The sequence below is a fragment of the Equus quagga genome, unplaced genomic scaffold, assembly GCF_021613505.1.
Source record: "Equus quagga isolate Etosha38 unplaced genomic scaffold, UCLA_HA_Equagga_1.0 226_RagTag, whole genome shotgun sequence".
Lineage (NCBI taxonomy): Eukaryota > Metazoa > Chordata > Mammalia > Perissodactyla > Equidae > Equus > Equus quagga.
In genome coordinates, this window is record NW_025799809.1 from 916,545 (window position 1) to 935,776 (window position 19,232).

Sequence of the window (19,232 nt, forward strand, 5' to 3'; positions counted from 1 at the left end):
CACTTGTCATTCAACGATGAAAGGTGAGCGTAGAGCAGGAGGTACTATTCTATGCTCTTCCTTCTCTTCTTCCTAGTGTTCCTTTGTGTTCCCCAGATACACAGAGGGGAGGAGACCAAGGAATAACAAAATGTCTTTTGAAGAAGTTGCGTTATTTTGCCTTTGTTCTCTTGACATTCAGACCCAACACAATACCAGGCTGCTCCCATTAAGAAGTGGGTCCATTCACACTGAAATCATCTTAGATCCTTTGAAGGGGAAGATGCCAAAACCAGTTTGGAAATTGTACAGCAATGTCACATTTAAACCTGTCTAACCTAAATCACTCGTTCTGTAGTTTAAGACGATCTTCTTGGGTGTGTCCATGGAGATGTATAATGCAATTTTCATCACTAGGGCATCCATTGTGCTCCTGACGCTGGAAAAGGGCTATATCCTTTATCACCATTCTCTGGTGTCAGAAATATAATCAGCATTTATTACTCAGTGCTCCTTCTCCCCATGTGTGATTGGGGGAAGGAGCCATGCCTCATTAGAAGAAGCAGCCTGGCAGAGGGGATAAGAGCATCTATTTTAAGGTGGGTATTCACACAGCTGAGAGACAACAGAGAAGGAAAGCTTGGGGCATCTTATTGCCTCAAGAGACAGAGCACAACAATATAGATATTTAGAGATAGGGCATAATGCCAGATTCTTTAATAAAAAATTCCAGTTCTGCCCTTTAAATTTCTATATCTTTAGCCATTGAGTGACGTGTGCAGGAAGGAGGAAGGAGTTTGGGAAGTCAAGTTAAAACCACAATCTTTTATAATTCAGGGAAGACTTGGATCTTTTCTAAGATCATCCATCTCTCTCACCTTATGTACCTACTCTGATTTAATGGAACAGGACTCCAGCAGATGCTGCTTTTAAACAGTGCCTCCCTTTGGGGAGTGAGATGGAGCTACGTGGTTGGGGATTCCAGAGACCAGCGATTTCCTGTGCTTGTCTTCATCCCCAGAATACAAGAATCTTGTTGTTTCTGAGACTTGATGTTAAAATGAGAAAAAAGCAGAAATTTGGGGAGTGATAGAGGAGGACCACTGTCTGTACTGAAGAAAGGATCCTAATGGATCCTAGTGGAAAAAATACCAAGGATTTGGGGCTGAAAGGACCTTGTCCTTGAAGAATCACAGAGAAAAATTTTACTTAATTTTCTCTTTCCATAGATTTGGTAGACATTGTTCAGGGGTAGACTTACATTATTCCTTCTGAATAACCGGTTAATTCACCAAGGAAGATACATACATTCCTTCCTCATTCCTCTTGTATCACAGAGTAATTTCCATAACTGAATTTCTATCATTCTCACATATCCATTAAAATGTTTCTTAACCATTTTTTCCTTAATAAAAGATAAAATTTAAATAGCATTAGCATGAAATTTGGCTTCTCAGGAGCTGCTAGTCAAGTTAATATACACTGCCTCTCTCTTAGGAGATGTGCTTTCCTTTTCATGTAGATTCACCAGACAGAGGTGCTTCAGTGGAGAGGAAAACTCTTAACGAAGAAAGTTTAGGATCCTTTAAAAAAGTAGGAGAACATGAAAAGACTAAATAAGAACAAAACAATTTTTATGATGCTCTTTCGTGAGTATGTCATAAATCTTTCAATAGTAGATTTTAAGAACCATGCAAAGGGAAAAACATTCATTAAATCCTTTGAAGTCACCATTTTCATTTACCTTGTTTAAAGGTTGTTGGTGTTTGTTGTCACCTTACAAAAACAGAAGCCAGTTAAAATATTTATTTGGGATCAAAGAATTGCAATTCAGGGAGCACAGATTCAGGCAGAAACCCAAATAGTGTCCAGATTACAGGGGAGGGGCTCAGAACTTTTATGGGTGAACGAGAGAAAGATGAGCTGAGTTCTACTAAAGAAGAGTCCATTGATGCTAGATGAGGTAAGGCTGGGTTTATATTTCATAAAGTGGCTTGACATTTGGTCATCAGGCAAAAGGCTAGACTTGCGCTTCATTGATTGGTTAGAGATTTGGTCATTAGTGAGGTCCAATTTCATCAGTCCTAACAGACAGGGTGTTCTTGTTCTTACTGACTTCTTTGAATTTTGGTGGTTTGATGCATTTTGGAAGATAAAGAAAACAAGATGTGCAAGGCCCTTCCTTTAAATGGCTGCTCTGGCTCTATTTTAATATGGCTCCACTCATGTCATCTTTCATATCATTTACACAAAAATAGAAAAATGCCAAAAGTTTTTGATGGACAAATGGATCATTCTGTGGGCAGATCCTTCTCACTCTCAAATTGCTTTACTTGGTGCTCTTTTTCTCTTAGCTTTAATTGCAGGGTTTGTGGGAGTAATCAGATATTGGCTATAAAAGTGGAGCTAAGTGTCTCTGTCAGTAGAATAGAAATTCTCTTCCTCAGTTCACAGGGAACAGGCTTCTAGAGACAGTAAAAGATAGAAATGCTGAGGCAGTGATAATATCAGATAGGAAAACTATGATGGATTTACCAGCTCCCCGTGACATTGAAGGTAAATAAAATGTGTTTTTCCAAATGTTGTGCGGATGCTTTGAAAGCTTTGCATCTTTTAATCTATGTTGCTGACCTACTTTCACTCCTTCTGCACCACGGTAAGTTCTAACCCTTGGATATCAGTTGAAATTTTGGAAATCGCTCTAGCACCCAAATATATAAACAGACACAATATAAAGTAATTTCTTTATACTGTGTAAATTACTATCCTTAAGGTTAGATGATGATGTAGTAGTGTCCAAAATAACTCATGATTTCTTGTAGGTACTTTGGGGTTTGATTATAGCTTGGAGCCTAAGATTTCTTCCTGTGAGCAGGAAAATCCCCTGAATTCTAGGTTACCCTGGAATAGAATGTCTTTTGTGAAACTGGATTCAATCTGTGGTAATTGGTGAGGATGCGAAATAGGATGTTTGGCTGATGTGGACTACCTTTAAGAAGCTTTTAATGTGTTAACTGGTAGAAGGTGAATGAAACATAAAAATCACTCAGGATGATGTGTAATCTACTACATACTAAATCCTGGTAAGACGAGCATATCTGTTACAATGGTAGAGTATTCAGTACTGTAAGACACAGTGAACTGTGGTAACCACAGGGACCTATAACAGCAAAAATCTGTCAATTTAAGGATATATTATCTCCCTAATAACAAGGGAAAATATACCACAAAAAGATAGAGATGATCTAAAAGATTATTTAGTCTAGACTTCTACATCGTGTTAGGACTGCACCTAACAATATTGACGAGATACCCCTTCCTACCAAAAAATTACTGAAGTTGCTGTGCACTGGCTATGGATTTGAAATGTGAGTTGTTCATGATTGACTTGAAGTGAATTCATGAGAAGCTACCCACTAGAAACAGGGAAAGAATAGGTCAAATATCTATGAAGGGAGTTGGAAAGATCTGAGTGTATTGTTTGAGGATGTCAAGGATGAAAATTTCTTTGGTCTGCAAATACATTGAGCCATTATTCTGAGGATGATAATGAGAATTTCTCCATCTTTGCTGAACTTGAGTGAATGGATTTGATGGGCAGCCCGATAGATTCAGTTTCTCCAAAAGGGAGTTTATGTTGGTATGGAGAATTAATAGGAGGGTACACGAATGAAATGAACGGAGTAAAACCGCTACCGCAAAGTTTGTGCTGAATATTGACATTTAAGATTTAATATTCACTCTGCCTCTTTTGAAAAATTTGGTCAAAAACACATTTACTATTGAAAATTCCTAAGGCTTTTATTTACCAGCTCGAACTATTGCAAATGTCATATGAAATTCATTTTAACTGTGGAAAGAAGCATTTAGGGCTCACAGCACAAGATCATCCAATATGAGCAGAGAAGAATCTAGAGGAGAGAGATCATAGCCATTTTCCTTCCAATACTCTTACTTTGATAAGTATAAAGTGCCCCATTATTAATATGTATGATGTGTTCATTGAATTTCTTACAAGCATATCAGCTGAAAATTAGTACACTTTCTAGTAAATGAATGGTTGTGTTTTAGAAACATGATTCATAATTCTTAGGAGATTACACCTGGTATGCATTAAGGAGATTATTGACTTACTGTTTTTCCTCTTAACTAATCTCATTATTTGGAAAAAACTTATACAGTACATACTTTAAGAAATTAAATTTTTCTTTTTGCCTCTAGTATATAGCATCCAAAAACCGAGATATAACAGCAATCCTTAATATAATTAGGGAAACCCTTTTTCCTAGTTAAGTCACTCAGAACTCACAAGTTTGAAATTTGGAAGCAAAACCTTTCGGAATTTCTTTCCTTGAAAAATAAAACTGTTTTACAAGTTTTAAACAAAGCCAATACACTATTTCTGAATGTAAGCTTACCATGCTTAGGACATATTCTTTCAGTATGTGAGAGGATGAAACCTGAACAAAGAAAACTATCCCGACTGTTCACCCAGGGTGTGGACTCCAGTGCAGTGCAGTGGTTAAGATGGCGAGACTTGTGGATGTCATTCGTTCATTCAACTATTTATTCATTCAGTCATTCAATAGACATTTCTGGGTATATATTGTGTTGTAGGCTCACTCCAGGTATTGGGAGCATGAAAGTAAACAAGACAGAAAGAAGCTGCCTTCATGAAGTGTACATTCCAGGGGGAGATGAGCAATGAATAACTAAACAAATTAGACAATAACTATAGAGGAAACAGACAGGTTTTGAAAGGGAGCCCAATTAAGTCAGGGTGTTCTGGCCTCACCGTGGAGGTAACATTTAAGCTGAGAGGTTTGTATCCCAGTTCAGCCACTTCCTAGCCCTGTGACAGAGGACAAGTTACTCCCCTGAGTTTCAGATTTCTTGTCTATGAAATGAAGATACTTACTACTTAGAGATAATGTGAGGCTCAAAGAAGATAGCAAAGGTGACATAGGGTTAGATACATATTAATACTTAGCTAATTAATATTAGCTAATTGCTAGTTTTATTAATAAACCATAGAAATTATGGTAAAAAGAGCAGGAAGCAATCTCGTTCATCATGTTCAGGCCACACGGAGCATTGTTTCTCTCTTGTTGGTAAGTGGAATCACATTCTGAGGCCTGATTTACTAATTTGTATTAAAACAGCTGGAGAGACTCCAAAGGAAGGCTTGGTCTCCACTAGCAGGAGAGCTTGTCAATCAGTTGTCCAGATCAGGGGGCCTGAGTCTCAGTTACAAAATTTCTGCCTCTCCCGGGATTTACATGCTATTTCTTTCAGGAATCAGATTCTATCCCAAGTAAAAGGTTTTTTGGACTCTGAGAAATTGAATTTCAGGAGACTTTCCATTTTTGTTTTTTCTTCCTTTTCCCCAAATGCTAGGTCAAAGCATGAAGAAGAACAGAAGGATTTGCAGAGGGGAAACAGATGTTTATGTTCATTTCATAACCGTAGGGCTGGGTGGATATGGAAGAGCAGTAATAGTGTCCAAGACAGAGCCGCACCAAAACCGCCCTGAGGATTCCAGGCTCCTTCCTGTTTGTTAAGACTTCTTTGCTTCTTCCCATGAGAGTAGGTGTTCTCTAATTTCCCTCAGTGACCCCTCTAAAGGTCTTACAGTCGTGCTGATGATTGTTTTACAGACAGCGGGCTCAGCAAACGGTGGTTCACATTTACGCAGCTTTTCCCCCAGCCGCCAGTGCTGGGTGCCCCTGTTACCCTGTTCGCTCTTTTCTGCTTTGTGTTACAATCCCCCTTATCTGCACTCTGAGTCTCTGAGGCTTCTCAACCCACCTCACACCAACCCTCTCCCAACACTTTCTGATTCTCAGCATTGAGTGTGCTCTTCCTTCCAGAGTCTCTCTACATCCCAGCCATGGGAGCAGATCTTTTTTGAGGGTGCTCTGGTTCCTCATTTAGGAATTTGCTAGCTGCCTCCAACAGGTTTTAAAGGTCTCTTCTGTTTTACATAATTCCCCCTGTTAGAAATTACCAAGTCAAGAAGTGATTTATACATATATCTATTTTTATTTATTTATTTTTATTTTTTGAGGAAGATTAGCCCTGAGCTAACTGCTGCCAATCCTCCTCTTTTTGCTGAGGAAGACTGGCCCTGAGCTAACATCCCTACCCATCTTCCTCTACTTTATATGTGGGACGCCTACCACAGCATGGCTTGCCAAGCGGTGCCATGTCCACACCCCAGATCCGAACCAGCGAACCCTGGCCGCTGAAGCTGAACGTGCGAACTTAAGTGCCGCCGGCCACGATCTATTTTTAAATTCCTTTTCATTGATTGATGGTTGACTACAAAATTGTTCCTCTTTACTTGATTTATAGGCATCTTCATAACATTAAAAAAAGTTTCTGAACTTACTAAATTATATTAGATGGACCACTATATGAACTTATGGTATCCAAATGGTTTTCAACTACAAAATGGCAATTTGATAGGTTCCACCTAAGAAGAAATGCCTAGGATTCTTGTTGAAATTTATGTTTACAGCTCTTTCTCTTAGTGGGTCTGGTATAGCAGCCTTGGCATGGACCAAAGAATCTGCATTTTTAACAAGCAGGTTTTTCTGATGACCAGGCAAATTTGGGAAATACAAGTGCGTCATTTGTAGTTGAATGTAGTTGACTAAACACCTAATTAAATATAGTACTTAGGGCAATTTATATGGTTTATGGGTCTATCGTATTTGTTATAAGAAATTTCAACTTAGTGATTGCGGTGACATTTACTAAATGTCCATTAAAATCTGTTCACCATTTCTTTGGTTATACAGCTAACCTTTCTTACAATTGTGCGTGGCCTAGGATCTAAATTCTCTCCAATGAAATGTGAATAGATGCCACTTGTGGACCTGACCCACACCACCCCTTTGCCCTAACTCCTCCATATTCTTTCCTCTTCCGCTGTCTAGTAGAGCATTACAAAGCTGTACGCAATAGCAGAGTAACAAGATGGAACAAAGTAGATCCTTGAACGACTACATGGAGCAGAACCATCTCACCAACCTGAACACTTGCCCAGCTCTGTTATATGAGCAAGAAATAGAATTCTAATGGTCTCAATCATTGTATATTTGAGTCTGTTTGTTACAGCATCCTAGCCTATCTAGTGTGGCGCCATGATTCAAAAACCTAAAAAAAGTGTGCTATTGGCGTAGCCATTAAATGGCAGGTGATAAGAGAACAGAACAGGCTAGAAAGACAAAGATCTATCTTATTCTATGGCAAAACATTTTGTAAAACTATTGTCTGTGAAACTTGGAAGGTAAACCTATGTCCTACCGAATCTCTAGCACTCAAAAAAAAGATTGAGAAAAGCCAGAATGTTAGCGTACATTAACTGTTACTGTGTTTAACAAGGCGCTACAAGAAGAGAAGAGCTGAATTGGTTGTTTCTTAAGTAGAGACTGATAGCACACAGATATTAACGGCCTTATAGTGTCAGGATATTGATTATTTTTGGATTCCATAAATAGAAGATACAATTAAAAAAGAATTTGAGCAACAAATGTCCATTCCTCTGTCTAAACAGGGAGTCGTCCCTGTGTCAAAGATAAAATCTAGGGTGTTGCCCTCCCATCTAAGCCTACAGCTTCACGTGACTTCTAGGTAGCTGTTGCTAATTTGAGAGTAAAAGGCGTTGGCTAGAGGAAGCAGACAAATAAAGTATGTTTAAGAAGTATGTCTAAGGAAGACACACTTTGGCCTTGGATGTGGATACTGGAATGGAATTTACCAGAAACTTGGTAAGTTTTTGAGAGAGGTGTATTTCCAAAGAAACTCCAAACTTGGACTAAATATGCTTATGACTGTAAAACAACACTTGAGTCCCCCAAATTGCACAAGCTAGAAGAGGCTATGAAAGTTGTGCAGCCTACAAAAAACAGATACCCGCTAAGGCCCAGTTCAGATGTGTGTCATGGGGGATAATGGACGAGGAAGAAGGACCTCTCGAAGACCCGAGCCAGGGAAAGTTGAGAATAAGGGGCGAAAGAACTCCTCCTAGAGAATAGTATCAGAGTCAATTCAAGAAACTTCCCCGACCCTGCCTGGGCAGGGGGTCTTCCCAGTGTTTGCCATCAGGATTCTATTATTGCTATGTGTCTTCCATTCTTCCCTTTTCTGAAAGAGGTTTGAATATTTTGGTTATCCCATCCCTGTGCTACCACAGTCTAAGGGGTGATTTTGTATATGGGTAGATAACGAATCATCTATTGAACCACAAGAAGTTACATCTCCATCAAATGGAAAGGACCGTGAATCACCTGTAGACTCTGGACTTTGACCTGGTGTAGTGACAGAATGGGACTCTTAGCAGTCCTCTTGGGAAAAGGGTGGGCTTGTTTTACTTGTGGGAAAAAGTGTGCCAGGATATTTGGTGGCTGGAAAGTGTGATGCAGGCAGAGATGGCTAGTTTCTATGAAAATCCATTCTTCCCTCCTTGGGGAAAGTAGGTGTACTTTATTTTCTAGCCTCTCTTAGAGTGAAGTGTGGCCTTGTGACTAAGTTTTACCCTATGGAGTGTGACTGGCAATGACATCTGTCACTTCCAGGCCTAGAGCACAAAACTTTACATTCAAATTTCTCCACGTTCTTTCTCATTAGATTGTTTGGATGCAAATGAGTATGAGATCTTAGTTGATGGCAGAGACACAAGATGGAAAGAACCCTGGTCCCTAAATGGCCACGTGGAGGAAAGCAGCCCCACTGACTTGAGTACCTGCCCAGGACCATGACAGTAGCAAGAAACACCTGCCAATATGTTTATCCCTTACATGTGTGGGTCTGTTTGTTATAGCAGGCTAGCATACCCTGACTAACAGCAGCTGTTTGATTAATGTTATTAGTTATAAACCTATACACTTACATTGCTTACTGTTTCATGACTTCCACTCACTCAATTATAGGAATTACTTGGGCAAATTGGAGAATATCTTTGTGCCTTGACCTGGGAAAATAATAACAGCTCATAAGATCATTGTGAGGAGGCAATGAATCAATGTATGAAAACATTTCATATATGCGTGAATCATAGCAAGGACTATGCAGTGAATAGCTGTTGCTATTTGTGTTAATGCAAATTCTAGTGGGATTTGAGTTTCATAATTAATACTACCACATTGCTTGTAGGATCACATGTGGCCATAATGGATTTCATCCTGAGATCGGGAATGGAGAACACCATAAATAAAGGCTGTGTTGTGAACCCAGATAAAATGCTGGGTGAATCCACATGAATCAGCACCTTTTGTTTCCTGAAAATTGGGCACATCCAAAAAATTGGTAGACTTGAAAGTATTCAGGAATGATGCCAGGCCACTTTGTGACTCACGGTTGGTCCCTGTTGAATTCTTGATGGAATTTATCCTGACTGCCTTACACCCAGAAAATTACTGTTTGGATTCTATTAACTAACCCAAGTGGTGGCATGGATCTTTGTTTGTGGCAAACTAAGTTTTCAGCCTTATCAGAACCTGTTTTGTTATACAGAGAGTAGGGCCTCCATAGACCCTTACGATCGGTGTTCAGGATTGAGGGAGACACTTTCTGTTGAATTTTCTTACCTGTCCTTTCCTGAGAGGCCTTATGTTTCGCTCACCTTCATGCTGCCTTTGTAGAATAAGCCAACTATATCCCAAAACATAGACGTCCAATGTGCTGAACCATTTCTGAGCCAAATTTGCTAACTGCCCCACAAGAAGAGAGAGAGAGCAGATTTTGAAAAAGCTGTCTCAGAAATAAAATATTGTTTACCTGAAGCCCAACCTCAATGGGCAGTTAGGTAGTAAAATTTATGAAGCATTTGCTAGCCTGGACAGTGAAGGGAGCCAGGCTGCGTGGAACTAAAAGTCTTGATCACAGGGACCCTGTCCACGGAAGCCTCCGTTGGTCACAGTGCTTGGTTTGTCACCAGCTAAAGCTGGAATGCAGGAGGATTATGAACTGCAGATGCGGTTTCCAGTCCTGGGAGCATGGCTTTCTTGGGTCACTCTGTCACAGATACTTAATTTTCTTGTTGTTCTTTCCTACTCCTAAGAGACGCAGCTCACATTTTATCATCTCTGCAGTATGCTCTGGGTTTTGGAGTGTGATTTCCACTCCCAATGCCTCTGAATGTACTTGCTCCCATAAGCATCACAATGTAGAACGTGGAAGTAACTATCTGTATAATTCCTGTCACTGCACCTTTTGTGTGGCCTCCAAGAGTCCAGAAAAAGCTTCAGACACACATTACACTGCCTCAAAAAGAGATATCGGGGGTTGGATACCTATGAGACTTGGGGCTTTTGAGCATGGTTGCTTTTAGAAGGAGCAGAGTGAGTGATTCAACTGGCCCATTCTTGTCTCTTCTTCCACAAACTTCTTTTATATTTTTGTCTAAAGTTGAAAACCTAATGATTTATTTCATAGTCCCATGAGAGTTGCTTTAGGTTTCTGTTTGGCTTACAAAAAAAGAATCTCATCCATTCTCTGGGGACTCTCAAGTGTCTTCAGAAAGAGCAAAAGAGAAACTCCTGAGTAAATATTCCCAAACGGGCAAAACTATGTCCCAACTCTTTACAGGCCTGGGTTTTTTTTTTTATGCACTCTTTATTTTTTACGTTATTTTCCCCTGTGGATTGGACCTAGTTTCCTCCCTTGCTCTTGCTATTAACATTGTGTTGGAGTCTACTTTGAGCTGATCACCATTCAACTAAGTGGAAAAAGTTAGAACTGTCTTTCAGCTCTCTGTGAAAACAAGTTCCTTTTACATCTCACTTTGCTGACAGAACAACTAGATTTTTTCCCCCTTTCCATGAATTGTGTTAATTTCCTGCACAGGCAGCCTGAGTTTGAAAATAGTGACTTAAAATGAATTTCCAAACACAGGTGGTTTTTGACAAACTCTAGGAGGGATGGGTGATAGAATAAAAAACGGAGGTATGAGGTATGGAGAATGAGGTATATTACACACAGGTTTCCACTTGAATGGGCTAATTTTACATGCCCATGCACATAATCATACAACCACAGATATAATCTAATTCAAATACACTCTAACCAAACTCAAAATGGAAGTGTTATCCTTATGTCATTTGAAACATTAACTGATAATACTTTACTAGTGAGAGGCCTGCTGCAAAACTCAAAGCTAAAGATAAGATAAAGACAGGATGGGAGGCCAGCCCCATGGCCTAGTGGTTAAGTTCAGCATGCTCTGTTTTGGTGGCCAGGGTTCGGATCCTGGGCACGAACCTACACCACCTATCAGCAGCCATGCTGTGGTGGCGTCCCACATACGAAACAGAGGAAGATTGCCACAGATGTTAGCTAAGGGACAATCTTCCTCAATAAGAAGAACAGCAACAAAGATAGGATGGGAGAAGAAATGTGGTTGTTCCACGGTAAGTGGGGAAAACTCTAAAGGTTGTTAGGACAACTTGAGTCAACCTGGAAGGAAGTAGGAAGCAGGGCCCAGGGATGCTTCTTAGGCACACTTGGAAAAGGCATGAGTGGCTTTTTCTACCTTCATCCCACTGCCCTCAATTTTTAGCCCTAGCCCTTAGTTGATCTTGGGGTTGCTTTGGAATATACTTTTTATATAAGAACTAAAAGTGTTTGAGTGGGCCACGCAAGATTTAGGTAGGTTTTTGAATATAATGCAAATGGAGCAATTTGAGTACATCCCATCTGTTCACAAATAAAATTTACAAACTGTAGACTTACATTATTCAATAGACGTGACATTGGCCAATTAGGTCAAGAAAATTCAATGCTGTATTACAATTTCAGTAGAGATAAAATGATATTTAAAGTGTGAACAAAATAGTTCAAAAGTATAATAAATTTAATAAATATTTTTATATGTTTATTCCTGAAGAGATATCTATTGAACCAGTAATTTGTTCATTTATTCCTCACTTTTAATGGACCAGGAATTACCTAAGTACTAGAGGGAGGAAGACGATTAAGACATGCTAGTTCACTTATTCAATGACTGTCTATTGATGGTCTACTATGTGTTGGGCTCTGTTTTAGAAGCTTGGGATAGAGCAGTGACTAAGACAAAGTCCTTGACTTCCTGGAGTTTACATTCCAGTATGGGATAAAAATGGTAAGCAAATAGATATAAGTATAATGTCAGGTAGTGTTAAATGTTATAAAGAAAGATGTAGCAGAATAAAAATGTAACTCTGTGTGCATGTGTGTTTGTTTGTGTGTGTGAATATCTTAAATAAGGTGGTCAATTGAAGGAGAGGAGGATCTGGGGGAATAGTGTCAGGCTGGTGGAAGAGCAAGTGCAAAGTCTTTAAGGAAGGAAGGTGTGTGGCGTGTTTGAGGAATAGCGAGATGGCTGGTGTAGCTGGAGCAGAAATACTGAAGAGAAGAGTGTTAGGAGATGAAGTTGGAGAGCTAACAGGGACCGAGCAATGGAGTGCCTCATAAAGCATGATAAATGGTGGAGTCTTAGTGTGAGGGGAAGCAATTGGTGGATTTGGGGCTGTGGATAGACCCTCTGCCAGCTGTGTGAAGAACTGGACTACATGGGGCAAGATAGGAAACAGGGAATTGAGAGGCAATTACAGCAGTCTGGATGGGAGAGGATGGTGGCTTGGACAAGTGTGAAGGGAATGGAGGTGTTGAGATGTGATCAGATTTGAGATGTATTTTTAATGTTGAGCAGATTGGTAGTAGGAAAGGATAGGAACTAACGGTTTGAATGGAGAGGGAGAGGTGTATCGTCCAAGGAAGAAAGCAGTTCAGGATAATACCAGTTTTTGTTCTGAGCAACTGGGTAGAAGATAGTGGTTACATACTTCTATGGAGAAGACTAGAGGAGGAGTAGATTGGGGCAATTAAAAAGCTCTGCTTTGGACAGGTTAAGATTGAGATGCCTATTAGATATCCAAATGGACAGATATATGAGTCTGGGTTTCAGGCAGGTATTGGGGGGTAAAGATATAAATTTGGGAGTTGTCAATGTATAAGTAATATATAAAGTCATGAGACTAGATACAATCAACCAGGGCCTGAGCGTAACTAGAGAAGAGGATCATGGGGCTGAGGACTGAGGTATGCCAACATTCAGCGGTTGGGTAGAGATGGAGAAGGCAGCAGAGGAGATGGAGAGAGATTTACCTGTGAGGGAAATAAAAACCAGGAGAATGCGGTGTCCTGGAAACCAAGTGAAGAATGTGTTTCAAGAAGGATAGCAATAAACCATAAGAAAAGTCTCTGAGAGATCAAGTAAGGTGAGAATTGAACACTGGATTTGGCAAGACATGACCGTTTCCTCACGAGCTCCCAGCACAGTGGGAGTGGGAAAAGATGGAAACAGACGAATTGCTGTACAATGGTGGAAGAGTGTTCTAAAAATGGTAACACATATCTGGAGATGGGTTAAAGATGGAGCAAAGAATTCTCCTTGGGGAGTCAAGGAGAGCTACATAGAGGAGGTGCACTTTTGGATTCTGGTAGGTGGGAGGAAGGAAAAATAGCTAAGATTCATAAAACAAAAAAAATCTACTGATTGTTGATTTTTCTACAATCATTTATGCAAAAATAATAGTTCCTCTTCCAAGTGAATATCCCACTACTATTACTCCATGTAGACATAGTTATCAATTTTTAATATACCATATTTATCAAGTATCAATACACATGGTTCCTATATTATAAGGACAATACACACACTCTATCACACCCTGCTCCATTTGGAGAATACTCTTGGGATTATATTTTTCCTTGTTGTATTCTTTGTATTTTAATTACATTTTAATCCCCTTTCATAGCTGTGTGCAAGTGTAGAGATCTTATTTTAATAAGAATAGCTACTGTGTACCTAACACTTATTGTGTGTAAGGCACTGTTTTAAGAACTACATGTATAAATTTATTTTATTCTCACAAACAATCCTAATACCTCTATTGTCCCGTTTTTTCATTTGTGATAGCTGACGCACAGAAAGCTTAAGTAACTTGCTCAAGGCTACACAGCAACGGCAGAGCCAGTATTAGAACTGGGCCGTCTGGCTTCAGAGCTCACCATCTTGAGCAGTATGTAGTACTTCTATCCTTACTATTATTTCTCTACCTTCCTGGGATGGGCAACTATTAGAGAAAAATCTTTTTTCAAGAGATAGGCTCTCTTTGACTTCAACTGCAATTTTCTAAAGACTCGGGAAACCAGTTGCAGGTCGTCATTTCAGAATGGGCCAGTGGGGCCCAGGGACTGGATACTGGGTACTTCTCTACATGGAGAAGCGAGTGTTAGTTCTTTTACAACTGATTGGAGATTCTCATGTGACTGTGTAAAGTTTTAGCTTCGGTCAGCTCATACATGGGGAGGGTGGTGGTAAAAGGAGTTAGAGTCTTTCTGATGGAGAAGATCCCTCCACTAATGGAAATGTCCACTACATTACGATCCTAGACTCCTGTATCTCGTGTCTTCATTTCGTCTATAACCTAACTGAAAGCACATGAGATGATTGTGTACTTAAAAAGGTACAGAGTGTAAATCAAAGCGGCAATGTTTGTGAATGCCTACTATGTGCAAAGTATTGCTTCGGGTTCAGTAGCTGTGATTTCTTGAGAGCTAAAATCATAGAATAGCCAAAATCTTTAAGATGCTTTGATGCTCAAATAACAGTAAGTATGTACACAATTGAAATATAAAATAATTTGATCCTAGTGGAATCTAGTGGTATTTTTTTTATAGGCTAACTTTATCTCCAAAGATGGTTTTATCCTCTTTCTTCCTGACACTACACTATAATTGGTTCACCCAGTAGATGGGGATGGGAGGCATAATTTTCAAAGCACTTGAAATCTCTCCCTTTCGTAGATTTTGGGTTCCACCTTTGATCTAAAAATTTTGAAATTAGGTCCCAGCCAATTTCCCTTTCCAGCCAGAAAGAGGGTGCAGAATAGACAACTTTGGCTGAGATGTTTACAGCTCTAGTACCCCAGCAACTTTCTTAAACTGCAGACGCCCTAATTGTATACTTAGTGTTTTCCCTCGAGGTGAAAGTCTACCTGTTCTTCCCTTTATTCCGTTCTCAATAAAACTTTCTTTCCTGGGCAGAGTCATTATATTTTCAGAAAAGCTTAAGGGAGCCAGCATTCAAACCTGTTCTTAATGTCTACAAATATAGAAACCCCTGGGAAATGGATACTGTTTTTACTGTGGTTCTCTCTCTCTGCTGTGTAATACTGTCATAAATCAAGTAAATGCAGGAGGAGGAGGGACGTAGGTGATTGTTTAGCTCTGGAAAAGAAGCTACTTCCTACAGAAAGAGGACCTTCTGCGGCCACACAGCAAAGCCAGCACTCACACAGGTTTCCTGTGGGCCATTTCCCCTCGCTGAACCCGACCCAAAGCCAAGGTGGAAGGGAGAGAAATTTTCCTCTTATAAAATCTCAAATCTTTGATCACTTACCCAGCTGATCACTATGTTCAAAAAAGTTATAAAATCCAGGCTAGGGTAAACTTGAAGAATTTCATGAACTTGTTCTTGAGAAACTTAGTAAGATTTATTTTGGAAATTAAGAAAAAAAGTGAGAGTCAAAATGGAAAAATTGGGATAAGCTATCACACTGACAAGCACATCCACAAATATAACTGAAAGAATTAAGTTGTGACTACACTATCTTAACTTTCATGCTTTAAAATATTTCCTGCCCAACTTTTTCCTTACGGCACATACTTTAAAATGATTCAAATTTTACTTTTATCCTTACTTTTACTTTTAAAGACATATCAATTTAAGATGTTTCTTTTAATTCAAGATATAGATTACCTAACAGATATTTAAAACTTTGTAATACTTTTCCCTCCATCTACAACTCCAGGAAAATAAAAGTATAGTAATACAGCACTAATTTGTATAGAAAAATGAGTTCCACTGTTTATTAATCTTAGAATTTTCATTTACAGATGACATGAGATGAATATATGAAAAGTGGCAAGAACACTTCTTTCACCATTTGAGTGGTTAGAGGTGATTTTTTTTTTTTTTGTAAAAAAGAATTGTGATGTAATTACATTACATTTTAAAATGTTCACAATAAAAAGGTGATGAATCTTCGGGCAAATGTTGAATAAAATCTCTGGTCCTAAAGCCTAGAGGGTAGTTCAGGAAATGTCCCCAGTGTTATTCACTTGATTTAAAAGCAAAAAAAAAAAAAAAGTGTTACAATACAAATTGATGTACAAATGTTCTAACAATTCCAGCAAAGTCCTTGGTTGTATGTTATGCTACTGCCAGGCCCACACCCCAAACTGATATTGGAAAGAAGCCAGGCCCCTCTGAAGTTGGGGTGTCGCCTCCCGCACCATTCACCCATTTGCAGGGCCAGATTCCACCTTTTCTTACCTGCATAGTGGTCAAACACAGTGGGCACGTACTCCTCTGGGAAGGCGTCGTTGGCGTAGCTCATCAGCAGACAGGTCTTCCCCACAGCACCGTCCCCCACCACCACGCACTTCAGCATCTTCTTCTCCTCGTTGCCCCCACAGCCACAGTTGCTGTCATTTCCCTCCTTGCAGTTCATTCTTGCGGCTCCAGCTGCTCTCACTGTGCTGCTGCTGTTGCTTCTCCTGCTTCTCCCGAAGCCCATGAAGCGGCGGGAAGCGAGCAGCAGGCTCCAGATCACTCTGCCTTACTTTGAGTCCCTGGGATGGTACAGACTCGTCCGAGGCAGCTGGCATATGCCCTCTTGCTTACCATACTGGTAAAGAAAGGTAACACACACTTGGGAGAATTTGTAAAAGGGTCTGTTCCTTTTCCCTATCAGTTTGAGTTAAGAAACCCTCATTTTCACCAAATTCTCGGGCTTCCTGGAAGTCTGGGAATTTCAACAGCTTGAGGGTTTCACTCTGCTCTCCTGCTTCTCCACCCCGGCTGAAGACACGGTGGAATTTTGCTAAATCGTCCCCATTTTCCACTTCACATCTAACATGGAGGAAGGCTGAGCTTTTTAATGGAGTTTCCCCTTGCTTCCTCCAGCTTGCCGAGTGTCAGGAAATCATGGGTTTCCTGCTGCATTCCATATTAGGATCAGTGGGCCGGGGAAGGCTGCAACAATGGGAGCTCTGTGTGTGTGTGTTTGTACTTCTGGGGAACGCTGCCAGGACATGGAGTGGGAAAACACCAGGGGTCCCACTGCAGACTCAAGCTGTCAGACTTCCTGTTTCATCCACTGCTGGGGAGGCTGTTTGCCTGTGGCTGGCTGGGAAGAAGCTGACGAAAGGATGGAAACTGGGGAGGACTGTCTGCCACAGAAACAGAGGGAATGGTTTAAGTGAGCAGAGAGAACCGCACCAGCCGTTGTAGGATAACATATGACATCATCCCTCACTGAGTCACAGTTAAAAGCTCTGTAAATTAAAAATGGACAGTTCCTCACATACTTAAATGAGAAACCTTAAGCAAGCCGTCCCTGCAATAAAGAAGAGAACCTTCCAGAGCTGCATTGTTCCGAAGGGAAACTTTTTTGCAGATCGTAGGTGTAATACGTGTGATCCGGTTTACAAGCTGCCACATTTGAGCGCTATGCGCAAACGCGTATTCCAGACACAAACATTTTTATGGTTGTAGCACATAAGAAATCAATCAGATGTGGGATGTTTGCATCTTCTTATTAGTGAATAAACACACATGTGCTTGGCTCACGCTCTTGGAAATGAGAGTGTGTGGGACAGCTTTATTGGTTTGTTCCAGGTCCCCAAATGCTGCTTTTGCGTGGATGGTTCTCTTTGTGATTTAGTCCTCTCCCCTTGGGTCAGCCTGGCCCTCTTCAATTACAAAGGAGCACTTGGCAGCTAATTTATTTGTCTGTTGGGTCACTCGAGATGAAGCCCCTTTGAAGCCCTGCCTTTGATTAATGTACTTGGTCTTAGAAAAGAAGTGGTACTCTGTAAATGATTTTGACAAATGGGTCAAGCACTTTTTTGATGGGGGAGTTCCGTTTCTTTGAGATTTTGAGCACTTATTTTTAACAATTCAGATTATCCAATTGATTTGAGGAGGTTATTTTATGGAGGGGATGAGAGAGCAGTAGTTTCATAAGTGGCTATCAAAAAAATATATATCCACATCTATATGCTGCTGTATAATAGATACATCTCCAAATTTCTTGTGCTTTGGATTATAGTAACATTAGCCATTGTGCTTAGTGTCCCAGTGTTTCTTTCCTATAAAGGAGTGGAGTCTCAGTCAGGTTGTGGTATATCTAGTAGGTTATGCTGCTGTAGCAAACAACTCCCAAAGCTCAATGGTTTAAAGTAACACATGTATTTATTGCTTACACGGTATCTATTTTGTGTATTTTTGTCATCTTCATTCAAGGATCTAGGCTGGTGGAGCCGTCACATGGAGAATATTGATGATCACCGTGGCAGAGGAAGAAACTGATGTGGTGAAGTGGTATTGGCTCTTAAAGCTTCCTCCTGGAAGTGACACTTCTGCTCACATTCCTTGGCCAAAGCAAGTCACATGCCCATGCTAGGTTCAACAGGGTCAGAATTATAATCCTACCATGTCAGGAAGGAGAGAGCTAAATATTGTTGAATAGCCTAAATGACATCCAGAGATAGTTTCGTGGAGGTTAAGTTAGCAATATGAAAGTTGAATTGTTTATGTTTATTGCCATTCTGAACGATTTAAAGACACCTATGACTGCATGTGATTTATATAGTTTTATTTTCATTTAATCTACTTGAAACATATGGAATACGTGATAATAAAATTGCAACTTGAAAACTTGTTTTTCTTTTAGAAAAAATGCTTGAGCATGAAGGTTGTAGGAGGTGAAGGAGTGATTGGCAGTGTCAGGAACCCCATCCTGAAGATGAGCAAGACCACTTTGAGCACGTGATGATATGTGATCGGCAGAACTTTGAGGGAATTCTGACTTTGGCCTTGTCCCTGAGATCAGGCAGTAAATGTGGTGTGGAGTAAACGCTCCATTCAAATACGGAGTTCTCAAACATGACTGCCCAGCCTGTATTCCTACATTACAAATATGCACCAGCCTACCGAACACTTGGCCTAGAAAAAAATTGAGAAATTGGGTCAGGTGAAATTTTGCTACACCTGTGTATAACCTAAACTTTGCACCATCAGACACAGATATTTAAGCCCCTGATGATTGCTATGTGAACTGCAAGTTGAGACATTTAGGAGACTTGAAGTAGCCAGTGTGAGTCCTTTACTCTAACTTAAAAGATTGGTACATCTACCA

At 40.1% G+C, this 19,232-nt stretch overlaps 1 protein-coding gene across 1 annotated transcript in view; it reads right to left on the bottom strand.

Annotated features, from left to right (window-relative positions):
* Positions 1-17,072, bottom strand: part of LOC124233791 (rho-related GTP-binding protein RhoJ) — an 83,478-nt gene extending 66,406 nt beyond the window's left edge. The window contains exon 1 of the mRNA XM_046650993.1: positions 16,364-17,072. Within this exon, the coding sequence (XP_046506949.1) occupies positions 16,364-16,607 (244 nt within the window). The 5' untranslated portion in view covers positions 16,608-17,072. The remainder of the gene's footprint in view (positions 1-16,363) is intronic.
* Positions 17,073-19,232: the final 2,160 nt, after the last annotated feature.